This window comes from Urocitellus parryii, unplaced genomic scaffold, assembly GCF_045843805.1.
Source record: "Urocitellus parryii isolate mUroPar1 unplaced genomic scaffold, mUroPar1.hap1 Scaffold_45, whole genome shotgun sequence".
Classification (NCBI taxonomy): domain Eukaryota; kingdom Metazoa; phylum Chordata; class Mammalia; order Rodentia; family Sciuridae; genus Urocitellus; species Urocitellus parryii.
The window spans coordinates 4,108,375-4,126,315 of NW_027554016.1; the positions used below are offsets into that span (position 1 = coordinate 4,108,375).

Sequence of the window (17,941 nt, forward strand, 5' to 3'; positions counted from 1 at the left end):
GTAGATTAGAGGTTATTTCTAAATGTGCTAAGAAGGAACTATACATTGTCAACTCTGTTCTTTAAACTGAGTTTCAGGTAAATATAAAATAGCATACAACATATGTTAAAGCCTAAAAGCAAATAACTTTACTATTTGTAGATAGGTCCAACTGTGTCTGCAGTTAGATAAAAAGTGCTTCTCAAGGAAGAAAAACAAATCTAATTGGCTTAGAGCCATCCAATCCCCAAGGTAATGCTAACTCCCTGAGAGAAGAGCTTACAGGTTAAGCAAATGCCAAGTTAGCACAGAGTAACACAGAATAAGGTATTAAAAGTCACACTGGAGACATTCAGATTGTAAGAATTTATTGATATTGTCACTGACTGTAGAAATTTTAAAAAGCAAAGAGAAGTTATTACTCAGGCAAAAAGCCCTGCTTTCACTTAATGTACAATAGGACAAAGGTATTTAATAATTGTGAAAGGCCCTAAAAAGATTTTGAGCATGGTCCAGGTAGGCATGTAAATGGGCAAATGTATTCATAAATTGCCATAAGGCAAGGGCAAGAAAACTATAATTCACGAACCATGTTTATATGAAACACTGAGTATAAATATTCCTAACACTTAGTCTGGTGTTTTACATTGGTCAATTATCACTTCTCTAACTATCCCTTTCTCCAAATCTAGATAGAATATTCTGAATCATTCATGTTTAATTTCAAGCCTGTAGATGAAATCTAGAAAACTCTTGCTACACATGCATGTGGCTGGCTTATGTTTCATTCTACTATGTGCACACTGTCCACATTTATGCCTATTACTCCACTTACCTTCAACCCTAAAATCCTGAAGCATATGAACCGAAACTATCTGTATCTTTCCATAGCAGAGTGCTGAGATAGGAGTATACTGTAACTAGTGATGTAACGTATAATCTAAAGAGGACAATGCTTCCCAGTTCAATTACTTCAAGGCATATCTCATCAGTTATCCTCATTATAAACCATTTGTGATTCTCATGTTTAGAAATACCATGAACAGTTATTATTCCTTTTTCACCTACAAAATTCTTACCACAATGCCAATGAAAATGTTCCCCATTTTTTTGTCCTTAATGTTTTCCTTATTTTCATAGATACATAGAAGGTAGCTGGTAGAAGTATCAGTCAGTATCTCATCAACATCTACAGCATCATCCAGCTTGATCAGAGGATTCACATGTAATAATGATTAAAGAAAAATAATGTCCTGAAGTGCCACTAATGTTTAATATTAACTGTTTTCTCCATTAAAACAATGGTTCATTTTCTGAGTATTTTCCTCTATGCAAAACTCTTCCATGCAGCACATTCTTCTGATTTACCATGAGCATAGCTGCATGTAAGGTTCATGACGACAGGTAACTATTATTGTCTCACTTCCAAAGGCCCTAGGAGAATACATCAGATGCTGTGGATGCCCAAATATTAACCCCCTTTAATTGGATGATGCTGAGACTTGAATTATTAACAATTCTAAAATACTTGATTCTATAAATCAAAGCATAAATATAGTAAAATAAGTATAAATTAATTTTTTTCTTTAACATACCTAAAGCTCCCAGAAAGGTAAAACAGTTTTAAAAGACATTTTAAAAAATCAGAAATAAATGTGTATGTGTGTAGGTTGTGCATGCGTGCATTTGTTTGTGTTTGTGTGTGTGTGTGTGTGTGTGTGTGTGTGTGTGTGTAAAATGAGTCCATTAGTCCAATTCTCAAGAGGTAAAAGCTAATTATGGAAAAAGCTGGTCTGGATACATCCAATTTGGGTATAAGAAGATAAAAGAAAGGAGGAAACACTGCCAAATTCGTTCTATGAAGCCAGTTATCACCCTGATACCGAAACCAGATAAAAGCATATCAAGGAAAGAAAACTACAGACCAATATCCCTGATGAACACAGATGAAAAACTTCTTAATAAAATGCTTCAAATTACATTCAAAAACACACTAAATAAAGATAGTACACCATGATCGGGGATGCAAGCCTAGTTCAACGTAGAAAAATCAATAAATGAATTCACCACATAAATAGATTTAGGGACAAGAATCACATGATTATTTCGATACAGAATAAGCATTGGACAAAGTCCAGCACTCATTCATGTTTAAAACACTAGAGAAACCAGGGATAGAAGGAACTGACCACAACATTGTAAAGGCTATATATGACAAACCAAAGGCCAATATCATACTGAACAGAGAAAAACAGAATATTTCCTCCGAAAACAGGAATAAGACAAGGATGTCCACTCTCACCACTCCAATTCAACATATTCCATAAAACTCAAGCCAGAGCAATTAGGCAAGAGAAGGAAATTAAAGGGAGAGAAATAGGAAAAAAAAGAAGTCAAATTATCTGTCCACTGATGACATTATCCTATGTTTAAAAGACCTGAAAAACTCCAAGAGAAGACTTCTAAAGATGATAAACAAATTTAGCAGGATACAAGAACAACATATTGCTTTCCTATGCACCAATAATGAATCCGCTGAGAAAGAAATCAGGAAAACTATCGCATTTACAATAACTTGAAAAAAAATATTTAGAATAAATCTAACCAAGGAGGTGAAAGACCTCTATGAAAACACTGAAAAAAGAAACAGAAGATCTTAGAAGATGAAAGACCTCCTATGTTCTAGGATAGGCAGAATTTTATCAAAATGGCCATACTACCAAAGCAGCATATAGATTCAACACAATCCCCACCAAAATACCAATGACATTCTTCACAGAACTAGAACAACAACAACAACAAAAAAAAACAGTTCTAAAATTCATTTGGAAGAATAATAGACCCAGAATGGCCAAAGCAATCCTGAACAAAAAGAGCAATTCTGGAGGCATCACAATACTTGATCTCAAATTATACCACAGAGTTACAGTAACAAAATTAATATGGTACTGGCACCAAAATAGACATGAAGACCAATGAAACAGAACAGAAGACCCAGAGAAAAACTCATATACTTACTTATAGCCCTATGATACTTGACAAAGATGCCAAAAAGAGAAAGGATGACCATTTTAACAAAAGGTGCTTGGAAAACTGGATACCCATATGTAGAAGAATGAAACTTGATCCCTATCTCTCACCCTGCACAAAAGTCATTTCAAAGTGGACCAAAGAAAATAGAAGATCAGTGGAGTAGAAGAAAGGGATTGAGGGAGAAGGAGATGGGACAAGAGAAGGAAAGAACAATGAATAAATCTGACCTAACTTTCCTATACATATATGAATACACCTCAGTGAAATCTCACCATTATGTATTTATCTACTAGGTACTAATTTAAAAACAAAACTATAAGTAAACAGAAAGATCAGTAGAATGAGGGGAATAGGGGGATGGAAGAGGAGAGGGAAAGGGGAAGTAGTGGGGACTGAATTAGAACAAATTACAATCCATGCTTTTACAGTTATGTCCAAATGAATCTTAATGTTATGTATAACTAAAAAGAACCATTTTTTTTAACAAAAAAGATCAAAGACCTAGATCAAAGACCAAGGAATTAGACGAGAAACTCTATAACTTCTAAGAAGAAAATGTAGGCTCAACATTTCAACATATAGGCACAGGCATCAACTTACTTAACAAGACTCATTAAGCACAACAAATAAAACCAAGAATCAATAAGTGGGACAGCATCCGATTACAAAGCTTCTTCACAGCAACAGAAACAAGAGTGTGAAGAGAGAGCCTACAAGATGGGAGAATGTCTTTGCCACCTGCTCCTCAGATAAAGGATTAATATCCAGAAAAAATATATATATATATAAACTTAACATCAAAAAAACAAATAACCCAATAGATAAATGGGCAAAAGAACTAAACAGATGTTTCTCAAAAGAAGAAATACAAATGGCCAAGAAATATATGAAAAAATGGTCAACATATATAGCAAATAGGGAAATGCAAATTAATCATCTCATTCCAGTCAGAATAGCAATTATCAAGATAACAAACAGCAATAAATATTGGTGAGGAGATGGGGGAAAAAGTACATTCATATATTGTTGGTGGGACTCAAAATAGTGCAACCATCCTGGAAAGCAGTATGGAGATTCCTCAAAAAACTAGGAAGAAATCACCATAACACCTAGCTATCCCACTCCTTGGTATATGTTCAAAAGATCTAAAATCCGCAAAATATAAGAATGCAGCCACATCAATGTTTTTAGAGGTGCAATTCACAATAGTCAAGCTATGGAACCACTCTAGGTGCCCATCAACAGAAATTGATAAAGAAAAAATAGTACATATATACAATAGAGTTTTACTCAGCCATAAAGAATAATGAATTTATGGCATTTGCTGGTAAATGGAAGGAACTAGAAAACATTATGACAAGTGAATTAAGCCAGACCCAGAAAGTCAAGGATTCAATTCTTTTTTTTTTTTTTTTTTTTTGGAAACTAGACCAAAATATACGGAGAGTGGGGGGCAAGGGGAATCCCATAAAAATAGAAGAGAGATTGATGGTGTGGAGAAATGAAATTTAGGGGGAAGGTAAAAGGATGGGAAAAGAGAAGCATAGTGGAATGAGCATGACCAAACTTTCCTATGAACATATATGAATACACCACAGTGAATTTTGCCTTTCTGTATGTTCATAACACACTAATTTTTTTATTTATTCTAATCAATTATACCTGACAGTAGAAAGCTCTTCAATTCATTGTTAACGAAGCATAATTTTTCACTTCTCTGGTTGCACAAGAAGTAGGGTAATGATGTCTGTCTCATTCCACCATCTTTGCTATCCCCTTGCTCCATTCCCTCCCTCCACTTTGCCCCATCCAAAGTTCCTCCAACTCATTACATCCTGCACCCCCCTCCCATTATGGATTAGTATCCACTTATCAGAGAAAACATTCAGTCCCTGTTTTTTTGTTTTTTTTTTTTATTTGGATTGACTTATTTCACTTAGCATGATATTCTCCAACTCTATCCATTGATCTGCAAATGCAATAATTTTATTCTCCTTTAATGCTGAGCAACATTCCATTGCACTCATTTTTAAAAAGTTATTTTTTAAAAAAAGAGCCATAAGCATAGCAGATGTGAAGCAGGGAAGGATACTCTTTTACGAATGGGTTTCAAGTAGGAGACTCAGCTTAGGTAAAAAAGAAAAAAATAAACTACCATGTTTTTACAGCCTGATCAGATTAGAACAACCAAAGGGATGCAAATGGTTTAGAGTTTGCTCCGAATGACAGTTATTCATTATTTGTGATCTTAAAAAACAAAATAATCCTCAGAATTTGCATAGAAACTAAGAGGCCTCTAAATACGCAGATTTGTAATAAACCATAAAAGAAATACTTTAGCACATGATTTAAGGCCTTCTTTATCCCTAGATTATTTTATTATAAGAGACCCAACCTAAGTAAACATTATTAAATGCACCCTCACCTTATTTTATATACAACTATTTGGCTTTAAAAACAGAATTTTATGACTTTGCTTTTAAAATTACTTTGCTTCAATTAACACAACAAATTTATGAAAATCTATAAATTTGGCAGCAATCATTGGGCATACTGAAGATTTCTGCAAAGTAATAAAGCTTTACCCACAATCCATTTTCAAAAGCAATAAAATCTTCATGAATTAACAATTAATGAAGATGGCCTATATTATATTTTATAAGCATTTAAGTATATTTTAATTTTGACTTCATAGTTTTCTTTCCACATTAAGTTACTAAGTTATTATTTTTCAGGTCTCAAAGTAGGAAGATCCGAAGGAATGTATAGGCCCTAAACACCTAACCTTTGTCCACAAATGATCCAAGAAAACACACAATTTCAAATCAATTGCTAACTTGACATTATCATTTATTAGGTTCACTTCTTCTTGCTCTTAGTATATGATGAATTTGTATTTCACTATGACATTGAAAATGTTTGTTTCTAGTTACTATCAATCCTTCCTCTTCATTATTGCACTATCCAAGGATTCAAATAACTGTACCACCTCACCTCATCAAAAAGGTTCCCAGAGGACTTTTTTTTAATGTCACCTTAAAACAAAGCAGTTGTAACAACTAAGAGAAAAATTACTATTCGAAAAGGATATCTTCTCCAATGAGTGTGGATTTTGTATAAAGAGCAGTCAGTTTCCGGGAAAAGAGAGAACTTTTGTTGTCTCCAATAGCCTTTAATGCTGCAGTTTCAGTTTGCTTTACAACTCCCACCTTCAACAAAGTAAGAGATATTTAATATCAAATCTGATGAAAAACCAATCTAACAAACTCATTGCAAAATGCTTAAATATTAATTCTGAAACACTTAAAATAAGTGAATTAGTCCACAGTGTCCAGATATAAGGTTTAAGCAACAAGGACCATGAGCAGCTGACTAGTGTACACAAATCACTAAGAAGCACTCTGTTACTGAGTCTAAAATTTTTTTCTGTAAATACCTAACAATATGCTCTTAAAAATCAAGGTACGTTAATAATTATGAAACATTTTTTCATTTCTTCAAATGCCAAATTCTAAAACTCATTAAAGCCTGCCTGTTACTTTAAAGGCATGTTTTCACTCCCTGGAAGAGAATCTCCCTCCCTTCTCCCTTGAAGTTAAAAATCAAAGCTGACCTTATATCCTTTATCCACAAGATGGCGTACATGAACAAATAGTCTGTGAGTTGATATACTTGCTGTCATAAAGTTGTGATCTAAATGGCAATAAATATTCAGCTCCCGGGCAGCAATCTAATATTTAAAAAAAAAAAAAGAAAGAATGTTAATAAATTTCTATTTCAAGATTCCATGTGGGATTTGTTCACTTTGTTAAAAATTCATCAAGGTATACATTTAGGATTTGTGTACTTCTCTAAATGTGTGGTACATCAATAAAAAGTTTGAAAGAAACTCCCCATATAAATTCCCTGGTCTCATCTATTTTTTGGCAGTTCCTACCACCTGACATTACGGCCAAAATCTGTATCTCTAAATGTCTCCAAAAAATGACAACTCTTTTTCTATGTCCTTAGATGTTCCAAAACCTAAAAGTGCTGAGCTGTCTTTACATAAGGACTATTCAATATAAAAAGGAAGAGGCCAAAGGAATAAGAATTTTCTATGCAAATGGCATATACAAATAACTGATGATTAGAAGATACTACAGAGTATGCATAAATAATAAATCCACTTGGACAGAGGAAACTTTTAATAAGTGACATGAAGAACTCTCTAGACTGGTTAGTTAATTAATGATGCATGGTTGATAGAAATGCAAAAACAGGAAGCAGTCCCTGATTCCCTGCTTTCTTCCAGAACACACTTAGATACCACCAAATAGAGCCATGGAAGTCTCTTCCAGTACTTTCACTCCTTTACCCCTTTACATCTAAACTGTATTCACCCACCACTGAAGACAAGAAAATATCATCCTCTACTATTTATGGTCAAAAAATTTATCATTTAACCTAGATGGTTTCTTTCTCTCCTTCACCTATAGGATGCCAGCTATGTATCTGTTCTCTTTTTTTAATATTTTTATTAGTTGTTGATGAATTTTTTTATTTTATTTATTTGTATGTGGTGCTGAGAATCAAACCCAGTGCCTCACACATGCTGGGCAAAGGGCTCTACCACTAAGCCATAATCCCAGCCCCCGTACCTGTTTTTACCTCAGGAAATATGTCAATACTATTTCATAACACAGAACACAATGGAACTTAGAGAACACCACCTTTCTGCCCCAACATGATTCAGAAAACATGAACAAGAAAACATTGGCCAACTCTTCTCTTCCCATCCAAGGGGTGGCAGATGTACTACATCATCATGTTCTGATGTTATATGACCTAACCAGGCCTGAGACTATGTAGTCATGACAATCAACCACCGCTTCCAGCAATAGCTTCCCTCTACTTGCCCATTGAATGTGCAAATTCACTTTAAACCTTCTTGATCTGTATCAAATACCCCCAAGTTAAATTGAGACACAGCTTAGGCTAAGATCGAAAGATGACTGACACAAAGACCTGTGGGTAGTTGGCAGAATTAATGTGCTCTTTTCATTGAAACTTAACTTTGTATCTGGCTATGAAAATTCATTAATTAAGATAAGGAGAACTTCAATACATCTCAAAAAAAATGTTTTTCACTTGAGATTCTCCTAAAAAACATATTTGTGGGCTGGGGTTGTGGCTCAGTGGTAGAAACTTTGCCTACCATGTGTGAGGTACTAGATTCAATTGTCAGCACCATATATAAATAAATAAAATAAAGATCTACTGACAACTAAAAAAAAAAGTTAAAAAAAAACACACATTGGCAATGGTTCATCCATCAATTGATTCATCTAATAAACTTTTTATGGATGAAAAGTATTGGCCCAGCACCGTAGAAAATAAACAGTAACATTCCAGTAGGGACTCCTCACTTCTCCCCCACAAGTCTAGCTCCATCAACTTTGCTTGTGCTTGAGTTTTATTTTAAATGAAAGCATTTTAAAGGGTGACTGATCAAATTAGCTTTTCACAAAGTTAAGAAATAAAACAAAAATATTGAAAAATATCTAAAGCTGAAAAAGAAAAAAATGAAAACAACTTACCTCTGCATCTTCCCCAAAGAATCTATAATTATATCCACATTCCACACACAAAATTGCATCTTTAGGCTGCTGTTTCATCTCTATATATTGCAACTCTAATGGTGTTTAGATGCTTTTTGATTGTCTATTAGATGGTTTATCAGAAGTTTTCTGTAAGTTTTCATGAGTCCTATGTGATAGGCCAAACTGACTGTCCTGGCAACCAAAAAAATTAAATAGTTTAACAAGAATAAACTATTATACTAAATTCTCAGAGAAAGAAAATGCAAAATTAGCAAAAAGCTAATAGTTGGTAAATCTAGGTAAAAGGTTTCCCAAGACACAATGTAGTATTCAGGCAAATTATCCCTAGACCACTGGGCAATTATGTACATTTGGTAGATTTTTACCATTCATCTCTGTCTTTTCAAGCTCTCAAACAGCTTATTGCTTGTAATAATGTCCTTATATTGCTTCTAGATAACCCTTCTATTTGATTATTTCTAATTTCACAGAAAAATCAAGTTGGTCATTTTATGTACAAAGCAATATGTACAAAGGTTTGAATTTTTTTCAAAGTAAAACGTTTTTAAAAATTATGAACCAAAAAAACAAAAACTGCCAGTATTTAAGTAAATTTTGCAAATCTAACCAACCTGAATGTTTTACATACTTCTTTTTAAATTTTATGTTATTGGACCTATAATTAATAAACATTTATTTTCTTATTTATTCCCAGGTATACAATGAATAAAAGTCAACTGGGGATAAATCTTGGGCAAAAACACTTGCAGCAAGCATGCCAGCATCTAAAGCTGCACTTAATGTTTCATGTTTCCAAGCATGCTCTAAAAGATAGTATATTCTATAAATCTGTATTACAAGAGAGAATCGTCATTGTTTTGGTAAATAAATAGGGGAAAGAAGTTTTGGGAAACAAAGAGCATTGGGCTACATTTTCAATATTAGTACTCCTACTATCCTGAACTTCCTGTAATATAAAACCATAATTAATTCCAACTTACAGCTTAGAGAAAATCCCTTGATTATTAGACTTGATTAAGAAATGGGAAAATGAGACAAATTGATAGGATAAATCAATTTCTAAGTAAGAGCCATGCTGTCACTCTCAATATCTAAAAAGTTACTCAACTACCACTGGAATAAAAAATATGCCCTAAAAAACTAGTGAGCAGAAGAAGAGGAAGGGACAGAGAGCAGAAAAGTGTAATCTCATATCAATAGAAACCCCAGAAACATGTATTATGTGGATGTCAAGTAAATGTTTTTAAGAAAAAAAAAAAACAGCTTAGCTAGGACGGCACAGAAAGACATTAATTTCAAAAAGACTCAATCTATCTAAATAACATAGCCCAGAAAACTTGCAAAGATTCGCAATAGGAAGATGGTAAGGTGTGGAGAAGAATGGCCAAAGAAATGTAGCTCATCGTAACATCTGAGAATGCAACTGTTTTTCATTTTGAGGGATTTTCAATTTTGTTTCTATGACTCCTACATAAATTCCAGGAATACTACATAATATAAAAGTTAATTAATACTTACAAAAATATATTTCCTAGAAAAAAGTTTCTCTCATTTTTTTAACTTATTCTTTTACTAAATACGACAGACTTCTGGGGGGTGGGGTGGAGGGGGGAGTTCTCTCCATGTGGGATACTAACAAGTAAATCTAAGTACTTGATTATTAAGCAACTTATTTTTATATGATTTGGGTGGAAATATTTCTCAGATATACTATATTTTCTTTAATATTCACAGAGGCAGCATGTTGAACTCAACTTAACCTTGTCTTGACAATTCAGAGTGATCAGAATAAATTTCAGAACCTATCCAGAGTCATGTCAACCCTTCATTAATATCCCTAGACCACTGGGCAATTATGTTCAATTGGTAGATTTTTACCATTCATCTGTGTCTTTTCAAGCTCTCAAATAGCTTATTGCTTGTAATAATGTCCTTATATTGCTTCTAGATAACCCTTCTATTTGATCATTTCTAATTTCACAGAAAAATCAAGTTGGTCATTTTATGTACAAAGCAATAGTAGATAGGCTCTACTGAGCCCCCAGGGTAAATGTTCCAATTAATAAAATGAGATTTCACAGACTTTATGATTTCTATCCATAATGATCACCCTATACCATGGTGAACTGCTTCTCAGTATTAAAAGGTAATAGAAAAGAAAACATTCTTTCCTTTTCTGATGACCTAAGATAAGTGAGTTTAACCTATAGTAGCCTATTTGAGACAGAAGTCCATAGATCTGAACTTTGTGCGAAGGGAAAACTGTAAGCAAAATTCTATTGTCCTAATCATTTTTCTAAGAAAAAGCACATTTCATTAAAATTTTAATAAATAAATATATATGCATATATATATACACACACATATAAATTCAAAAAGCATTTCTCTAATTCAATGATCATCAACCATGTCTACACATTAAAATAAGAGCTTCTAAGAAAATAGCCATGCACAATTCTCAGTGAAGACCAAATAAATAAGATTCTGAAGGAAGGTTCTAAATACCAATTTTTGTTTTGTTTTGTTTTGTTTTTAATTTCTCCAGATGAGTCTAATGTAAAGCTAAGGTTGAAAGTCAACCATTCGTCTGAATTATAGATTTCAATGATGGTGCCAGACCAGATTCTGCAATGATAGGAACCATTAATAAGTCACAAAATAAACAGTAGAAGAAGTAAAAACACATATTTATTTGGTTTATCTCTAAGTTTACTTAATACATGACAAGCTTTCAACTGGAAACCTCAAAACATTGATAGCTAGATGTTCCCCAACATTATTTTCCATGCAAATCATGAAAACTTTAAGGAGAGCTATAATAAAATTATGCATGTATCAATAATCTAAAAAATTCCCCCAAGTCAGTGGTTCCTAATCCAGGCAGTAAGTACATCACAATCATAGACTGTAAAATAAGGGAGGTTCTAAAATAAAGAGTATTGGATCAAAATAATTTGGGAGTCTTTTAATTTTTTGTTTTGTTTTGTTTGAACACAAACCAATTCATCCCTCATAATACACAGCAAATTAGAATATCCATATGTTAGAATTTCTTATGTTTCACCATATATCTGTGAAACAAAAGATCTGTCAGGTAACTCAGATGATCAGTCAAGTGTCCTCAGTGACCCCACAGAAACTAAAGGATTTCAGAACCTACTGTTCTGGGTAACTGGAAATACATCTATATAACAATTGCATACCTTTTGGTTCACTTGGGATTTAGAATCTTCAGAAGAAACTGCATTCTTTGCACGTTGAAAACTGATATCCTCAAAATCAGTACAGTTTGGTAGAACTGCAAAACTCTCTTGAAGAGGTGCTATCTGGACTCTATTTTGAGGAACGGCAGAATCACAGCAGAATTCTTTCAGTTTTTCCAGAGACTTTGAGACAGTCCTGGTCCTCAGACATTTTTTTGGCTCTTGGAAAACAAATGAGAAGAAAATATAACCACAGTATTTGGGTCTCATTATGTCAACTTATAATAAACACAGAATTTTCTAAAAAGGGAGATTCCCATTAATGGACTGAACTATAATGTAATAAAGGAATAAAGAACATCAAGTTCAGGGTAAAGGCGGCATATTCAAGCATACACCTGATTTCACTCACTGCTGAGACCTCATTGAATAACTACAGTAGCAAGCTGGGGCTAGAGTTCAGTGGTAGAGCTCTTGCTTCTCCTGCTCACATGCAAAGCCGTGGGTTCTATCTCAGCACTACAAAAGAAGAGAGAGACAAAGAAAGGAAAACTACACTGCAGTTTGATTCTGGTTTTTATTTGTTGGTTTGTTTTCACATTTAAGGACAGACAGGAGAGGAGAGGCAACAATTGCAAATGAAATCTCTGAAGCTAGAAGGGAAAACAGATGAGCTCTCACCAATCAGCCCACCCAACTCAAGCTAAGTCCTAAGTCAATAGTTAAGAAAACCAAGGACCAATCCTATTTGCAACACAAAATGATCAAGAGACTGGGGAATTACGGCACCAGTAACTGTGGAAATGGAATATGGGAAGATCTAAAATAAAGGCACTGACTTCAAGTAATTTGGTTTCTAGACCCCCCACACACACTCCAAAGTTAAAGGCAACTATCTTTTCCTCACCTCAGCAGCAGACGGGAGATAGCTCTGGAAAGGCAAAACAGGCATAGCTGATGGAGCAGCAACTCAGAAGGGTGATGGGAATGTACATTGACTATATGCTGACACCACCAGCCTCTCCAGAACCTAGGAAGCTAGGAGGTTTCTAATTGAAGAATCTGACCAGATTAAGGGGAAAGTCTTAGATAATGACATCAAGGGTTCACCAAGGAAATCCAATCACCCCACTCAAACACCTGTTTTCCTGCTTCCAAGCTTTGCACATGCTATACTTTCTACATATCAAAATTGTATTCATTCTTCAAGTTCCATCTCAAAGCTATCTTTTCCATGAAATTCTCTAATTCTCCCAGCTTTAAATCGTTTTTCTTTTACATTCCTATAAGAAGCTCAAACTTTTATATAGTACACAGTCTGCCTAGAAGGAGTTGTTTATAAGCAAGCAATCCATAGAGAAGGGATCTATCATTTATTGGATCTTTACCATGTACCACAATATATTATTTCACTATTTAAAGCAATAGTATTAGGTAGCTATTAGCAAATATAAGGAAACTGGGGTTGCATGAATTTATCATCTTTTACCCTTCCTATGAAAGCAAGAACATTCTGAGGGCACAAGTGATATTCTGTTCATTTCTGAAAGTATAAAACTTTCATAATTTAAGTGTGTACACAGATTTCCCTCCTGTGGTTTAAAAAAAAAAAAAAAAACTTTCCCAGAATGTAGGTCAGTGAAAATCTTGGGGTTGTAGTTTTTTAAAACACAAAACAAAACAAAAGACGGATCTTTAGCTGAAGTGTTGAAAACAGAAGTGAAGTACTAAGGCTCTACTACATGGTGTATGTTTGCGATTGAGTAAAACTCAAACTTCATCACTTTTACTTCATCACTTTTACTTATGTCTTAACGTTATTAGTGTCTTTAATATCTTAACGTTATTAGTGTCTTTTATCTCTGTATGGTGGAAATACACATTATGGTATGTTGCTGCTACTTTGCAACCCTTCTGATTCAAGAAAGCTTTAGGGACAGGCTCACCTACTGCTAGACATACTCTGACAAAATTTAAAAACAATCCTGAAAACAATCAAAATGACCCATGAGGAAGTTAACTAATTGCAAGAATAAAGTACAAGACTCTAAAAAAATACAAAATCCAGTAGAAAATAATAAAAAATTCATAACAGCCACGATCCAATCAATTGTTGGACATGTGAAAAGTATGAAAAATCAGTTCAATGATGCAGATCCAGAGAGGAAAGATATGATGAAATTAATATATACAGACATGTTTTATAAATACACTCCACATAACGAGAAGGCAAAGAAAAACATAAGCAAAAAGAGGGGTAAAAGGATACTTTTTTTTCTATTAATAGTTTTACTGAGATATAATTCACACAGAGAAATTGAAGATATTATTTTCAAAAAAAGGAACTTCAGAGATAACATCTAAAATATCTAAAACAGGGCTGGGGATGTGGCTCAAGCGGTAGCATGCTCGCCTGGCATGCGTGCGGCCCGGGTTCGATCCTCAGCACCACATACAAACAAAGATGTTGTGTCTGCCGAAAACTAAAAAATAAATATTTAAAAAAAAATAAAATATCCAAAACAAAAATTTCACTGAAAGTGCTTTATAGCAGATTAGATGCTACAGAAAAAAGATCACTGAATTTGAAAGCATTCTATCCAAAATGAAACACGAGGAGATATAAGACCTGAAAACAAAGCTTCAGGGACAATGGCAAGTAGTTCAACATCCCTGAAATAAACTTTGAGAAGAAGAGAGAGGAAGGAAACAGAAAAAAAGCAGTTGAGGAAATAATGCCTAAAAGGGCTTTCCAAATTTGATTAGACCCAAGAAGCTTTAAATGAGCTTCAAACAGGATAAAAATCAATTCAAAGTAGTCTAAGGCCCAACAAAATCTAATCTGTGGAAATCTATAATGATGAGAAAATCCTAGCCAAGAGAAAATGGACAGGAAATTTGGCCCTCTATAATTAAAACAAAACAAATGAATAAACCAAAAAAACCTAGATTGTCACATGCCAAAAAATCAAAAATCCTTGAACATGGTGACTCTCTTTCTTCAAAATACATAAATTATTTAATATATACTTTACCTTGTTTACTATGATTTCTCTTATTTTAAAAGCATATTTTTTAGTATATTTTCCAAGGTATGTTTTACCTTTGATTATTTCCATGATTTCCAAAATACATTCTAAAATCACTTTTCAAAAGCATGTAAGTTCCCTTGTGAATACAAAGTTTTCCTCTCCTGTGGAAACCAGATTTAAAAAAAAAAACACAATAAAAAAATTGTAAAAACTGGATATGTCGCTCAGTGGTAAAGAATGTGATTTAACATGCATGAGGCCATAGATTCCATCTCCAGCACCAAAAAACAAACAAACAAACAAACAAAAAACCCTTGTAAATTGAAAAATTGAGAAATGAGGCGGATATGAAAAATATTCAACATCCCTAGCAATTATAGAAATGCAAATTAAAACTACATTGAGATTTTATTTCACTCTAGTCAGAACGGCAATTATAAAGAATACAAGTAACAATAAACGTTGGCAAGGATGTGGCCAAAAAGGTACACTCATACATTGCTGGTAGGACTGCAAATTGGTACAACCACTTTGGAAAGCAGTAATGAAGAGTCCTCAGAAAACTTGGAATGGAACCACCATTTGACCCAGTTATCCCACTCCTTGGCATATAGCCAAAAAACTTAAAATCAGCATACCTCATCATGTGATGAGGCCACATCAATGTTTATAGCGGCTCAACTCACAATAGCTAAGCTATGGAACCAAACTAGATGAAACTTGAGACTATCATGCTATCTGAAATAAGCCAATCCCCAAAAACCAAGGGCCAAATGTTCTCTCTGATATGCAGATGCTAACTAACACACAATAGGGGAGGGGGAATAGAAGTTCACTGGATTAAACAAAGAGGAATGAAGGGAATGGAGGAATGGACGGGGGATGGGAATAGGAATCACAGTAGAATGAATGAGACATAACTTTCCTATGTTCACATATGAATACATGACCAGTGTAATTCCACATCATGTACAACCACAGAATGGAAAGTTTTACTCCATATTATGTATAATATGTCAAAATATACTCTACTGTCATGAATATCTAAAAAGAACAAATAAAAAATAAAAAGAAATGAGATGAATCTATACAGTTGCATATTACCTAGAAATAAAAAGAATGAATGTAGTTTAGAGCAGTCGAAATTATAGAGGCAGAAAGTAGAATGGTGTGGAGAGCAGATGAACCCATAGTCATTGGCTGATCCTGCAGTGTTGGAAAAAGCCAAGCCTGGGAAACATTTCTTGCCAAAAAGCAAAGAGGTTAACAGCCTTGACACTTGGCTCTGATGCTAACAGTTATCAGACGTTCCAGTACAGTGGGCTTCCTGGGTGCAGCAGGATAATCATAAAAATGTTTCTATCTCTGTAACTTTTTAGTGCACAAAGAAGCCTCTTGATAACTCAGAAGCCTTGAACAATTTACAATGCCTCTATAGTTTAACTTCCTGATTATGAGACCCTATATAATAAATTTGCAGAGCTAGTTCCAGGTCACTGTTCCTCCATTAGAGGGCAGTGTCCCACCTGGCCTTAGCTTTGCTTAAAAATGTTTTCTTTTTCTTTGTGTTTTTCTCCATCTCCAGTCACCCCTACTCAAGCTCCTTTGTTGATGCTTGGCAGGTTGTGGCAGAATGGTAGCTGCCAGAACTGGAGGTGGGAGAATGGGATTTATTATTCAATGGGTAGAGTTTTAGAAATGCAAAAGGAAAAAAGAGTTCTGGAGATGAATAGTAGGGATGATAGAACAATTTAATTGTACTAAATACCACTAAACTGCACACTTAGAAATGGTTGATGGTGAATTTTATGTTTCTTACAACTTAAAAAAATTAATTTTAAAAAAGGAATGAAGTACTGCTATCACACAGATGAACCTTGAAAATATGATACTAAAGAAAATAAACCATATACAACAAGCCACAAATTGTATGATTCCATTTATATGAAATTATTTCAATAGATAAATCTACAGCAGAAAGTAGATTAGTGGTTGCCTAGGGCTGGAGAGTGTTACAAGGAAACGAACGTAGCTGTGACTGGATATAGGTCTTCTTTGGGGATGATGAAAATGTTCTAAAATTGACTCCCTGCCACAGCCTTCAGCCTCAGTGCTAGGGATCAAACCCAGGGCCTTATGCATGCTACACAAGTACTCTCTGCCACTGGTCACATCCCAAGGCCCTAAAATTGACTTTGATAATGTTTGCACAAATCTTGGAACAACTTAAAAGTCATTAAATTGGTGAACTATATGGTATGAGAACTTTATTTTAATGATCGTGAAGAAGGAGGAGGAGGAGGAGGAGGAAGAGGAGGAGGAGACTATGATGATGACAACCACCCTGGGACAGAACAGATACCCACCTTCTGAATGCAAATTTTTTAAAATATTTTTTAGTTATAGATGGAGACAATATCTTTTTTCTTTGTTTGTTTATTTTTACTTGGTGCCGGGGATTGAACCCAGTGTCTCACACATGCTAGGCAAGCGCTCTACCACTGAGTCACAACCCCGGTAACCCAGAATTAACAAATGACAAGCATTTTAATTTCAACAATTTCTAATCTCAACTGTCCTGTGTGGCCCCCGTTAAGCCACTTAACTATGGCAGCCCTCAGTTCTCCTCACCTGTCATCTACCTTTTCCTCTATAAAAGAAAATAAAACAAAGTTTTTAGGAAGAATAAATGAGCTACAAGAAGCTTTAGAATAAAAGCAGACTTTTAAAAAAGAACACTCACTGCTAATAGAATTTACTGAAAAACTGAACAATCAGGTCTATATAGAGCAATGAAACAAAAAGAAAAACGGCAAAGAGCCCCAGAAAATGCAAAATTAACCAGTGGCAAATCTGTCAAGTCATGCCTCCTTCAAGCCCCCTCCATAAAAGAAAAGGACTATGGTATTATCAGATGTTATCAGATATAGTTTTCTCATTAGTCATACATCTCCATTTTTGTAGTTAGTTCTTATTCATGTTGGCCCTAAATCCAAGTTTTACCATTTATATGGAAAAATAAGTATCTGACTTATTATCTCTAGCGGTATAGACAAGTTATCTTCAATGAAATGGGACATTTTGTTAATTT

General features: G+C 34.3%; 1 protein-coding gene across 1 annotated transcript in view; it reads right to left on the reverse strand.

The window, feature by feature from the left end:
• The window catches only part of LOC144252546 (DNA mismatch repair protein Msh3-like), a 47,886-nt gene that overhangs the window by 27,241 nt on the left and 2,704 nt on the right, over positions 1 to 17,941 (reverse strand). The window contains 5 exon segments of the mRNA XM_077794801.1: positions 1,059 to 1,204; positions 6,104 to 6,221; positions 6,626 to 6,742; positions 8,592 to 8,786; positions 11,819 to 12,039. Coding sequence (XP_077650927.1) covers positions 1,059 to 1,204; positions 6,104 to 6,221; positions 6,626 to 6,742; positions 8,592 to 8,786; positions 11,819 to 12,039 — 797 coding nt within the window.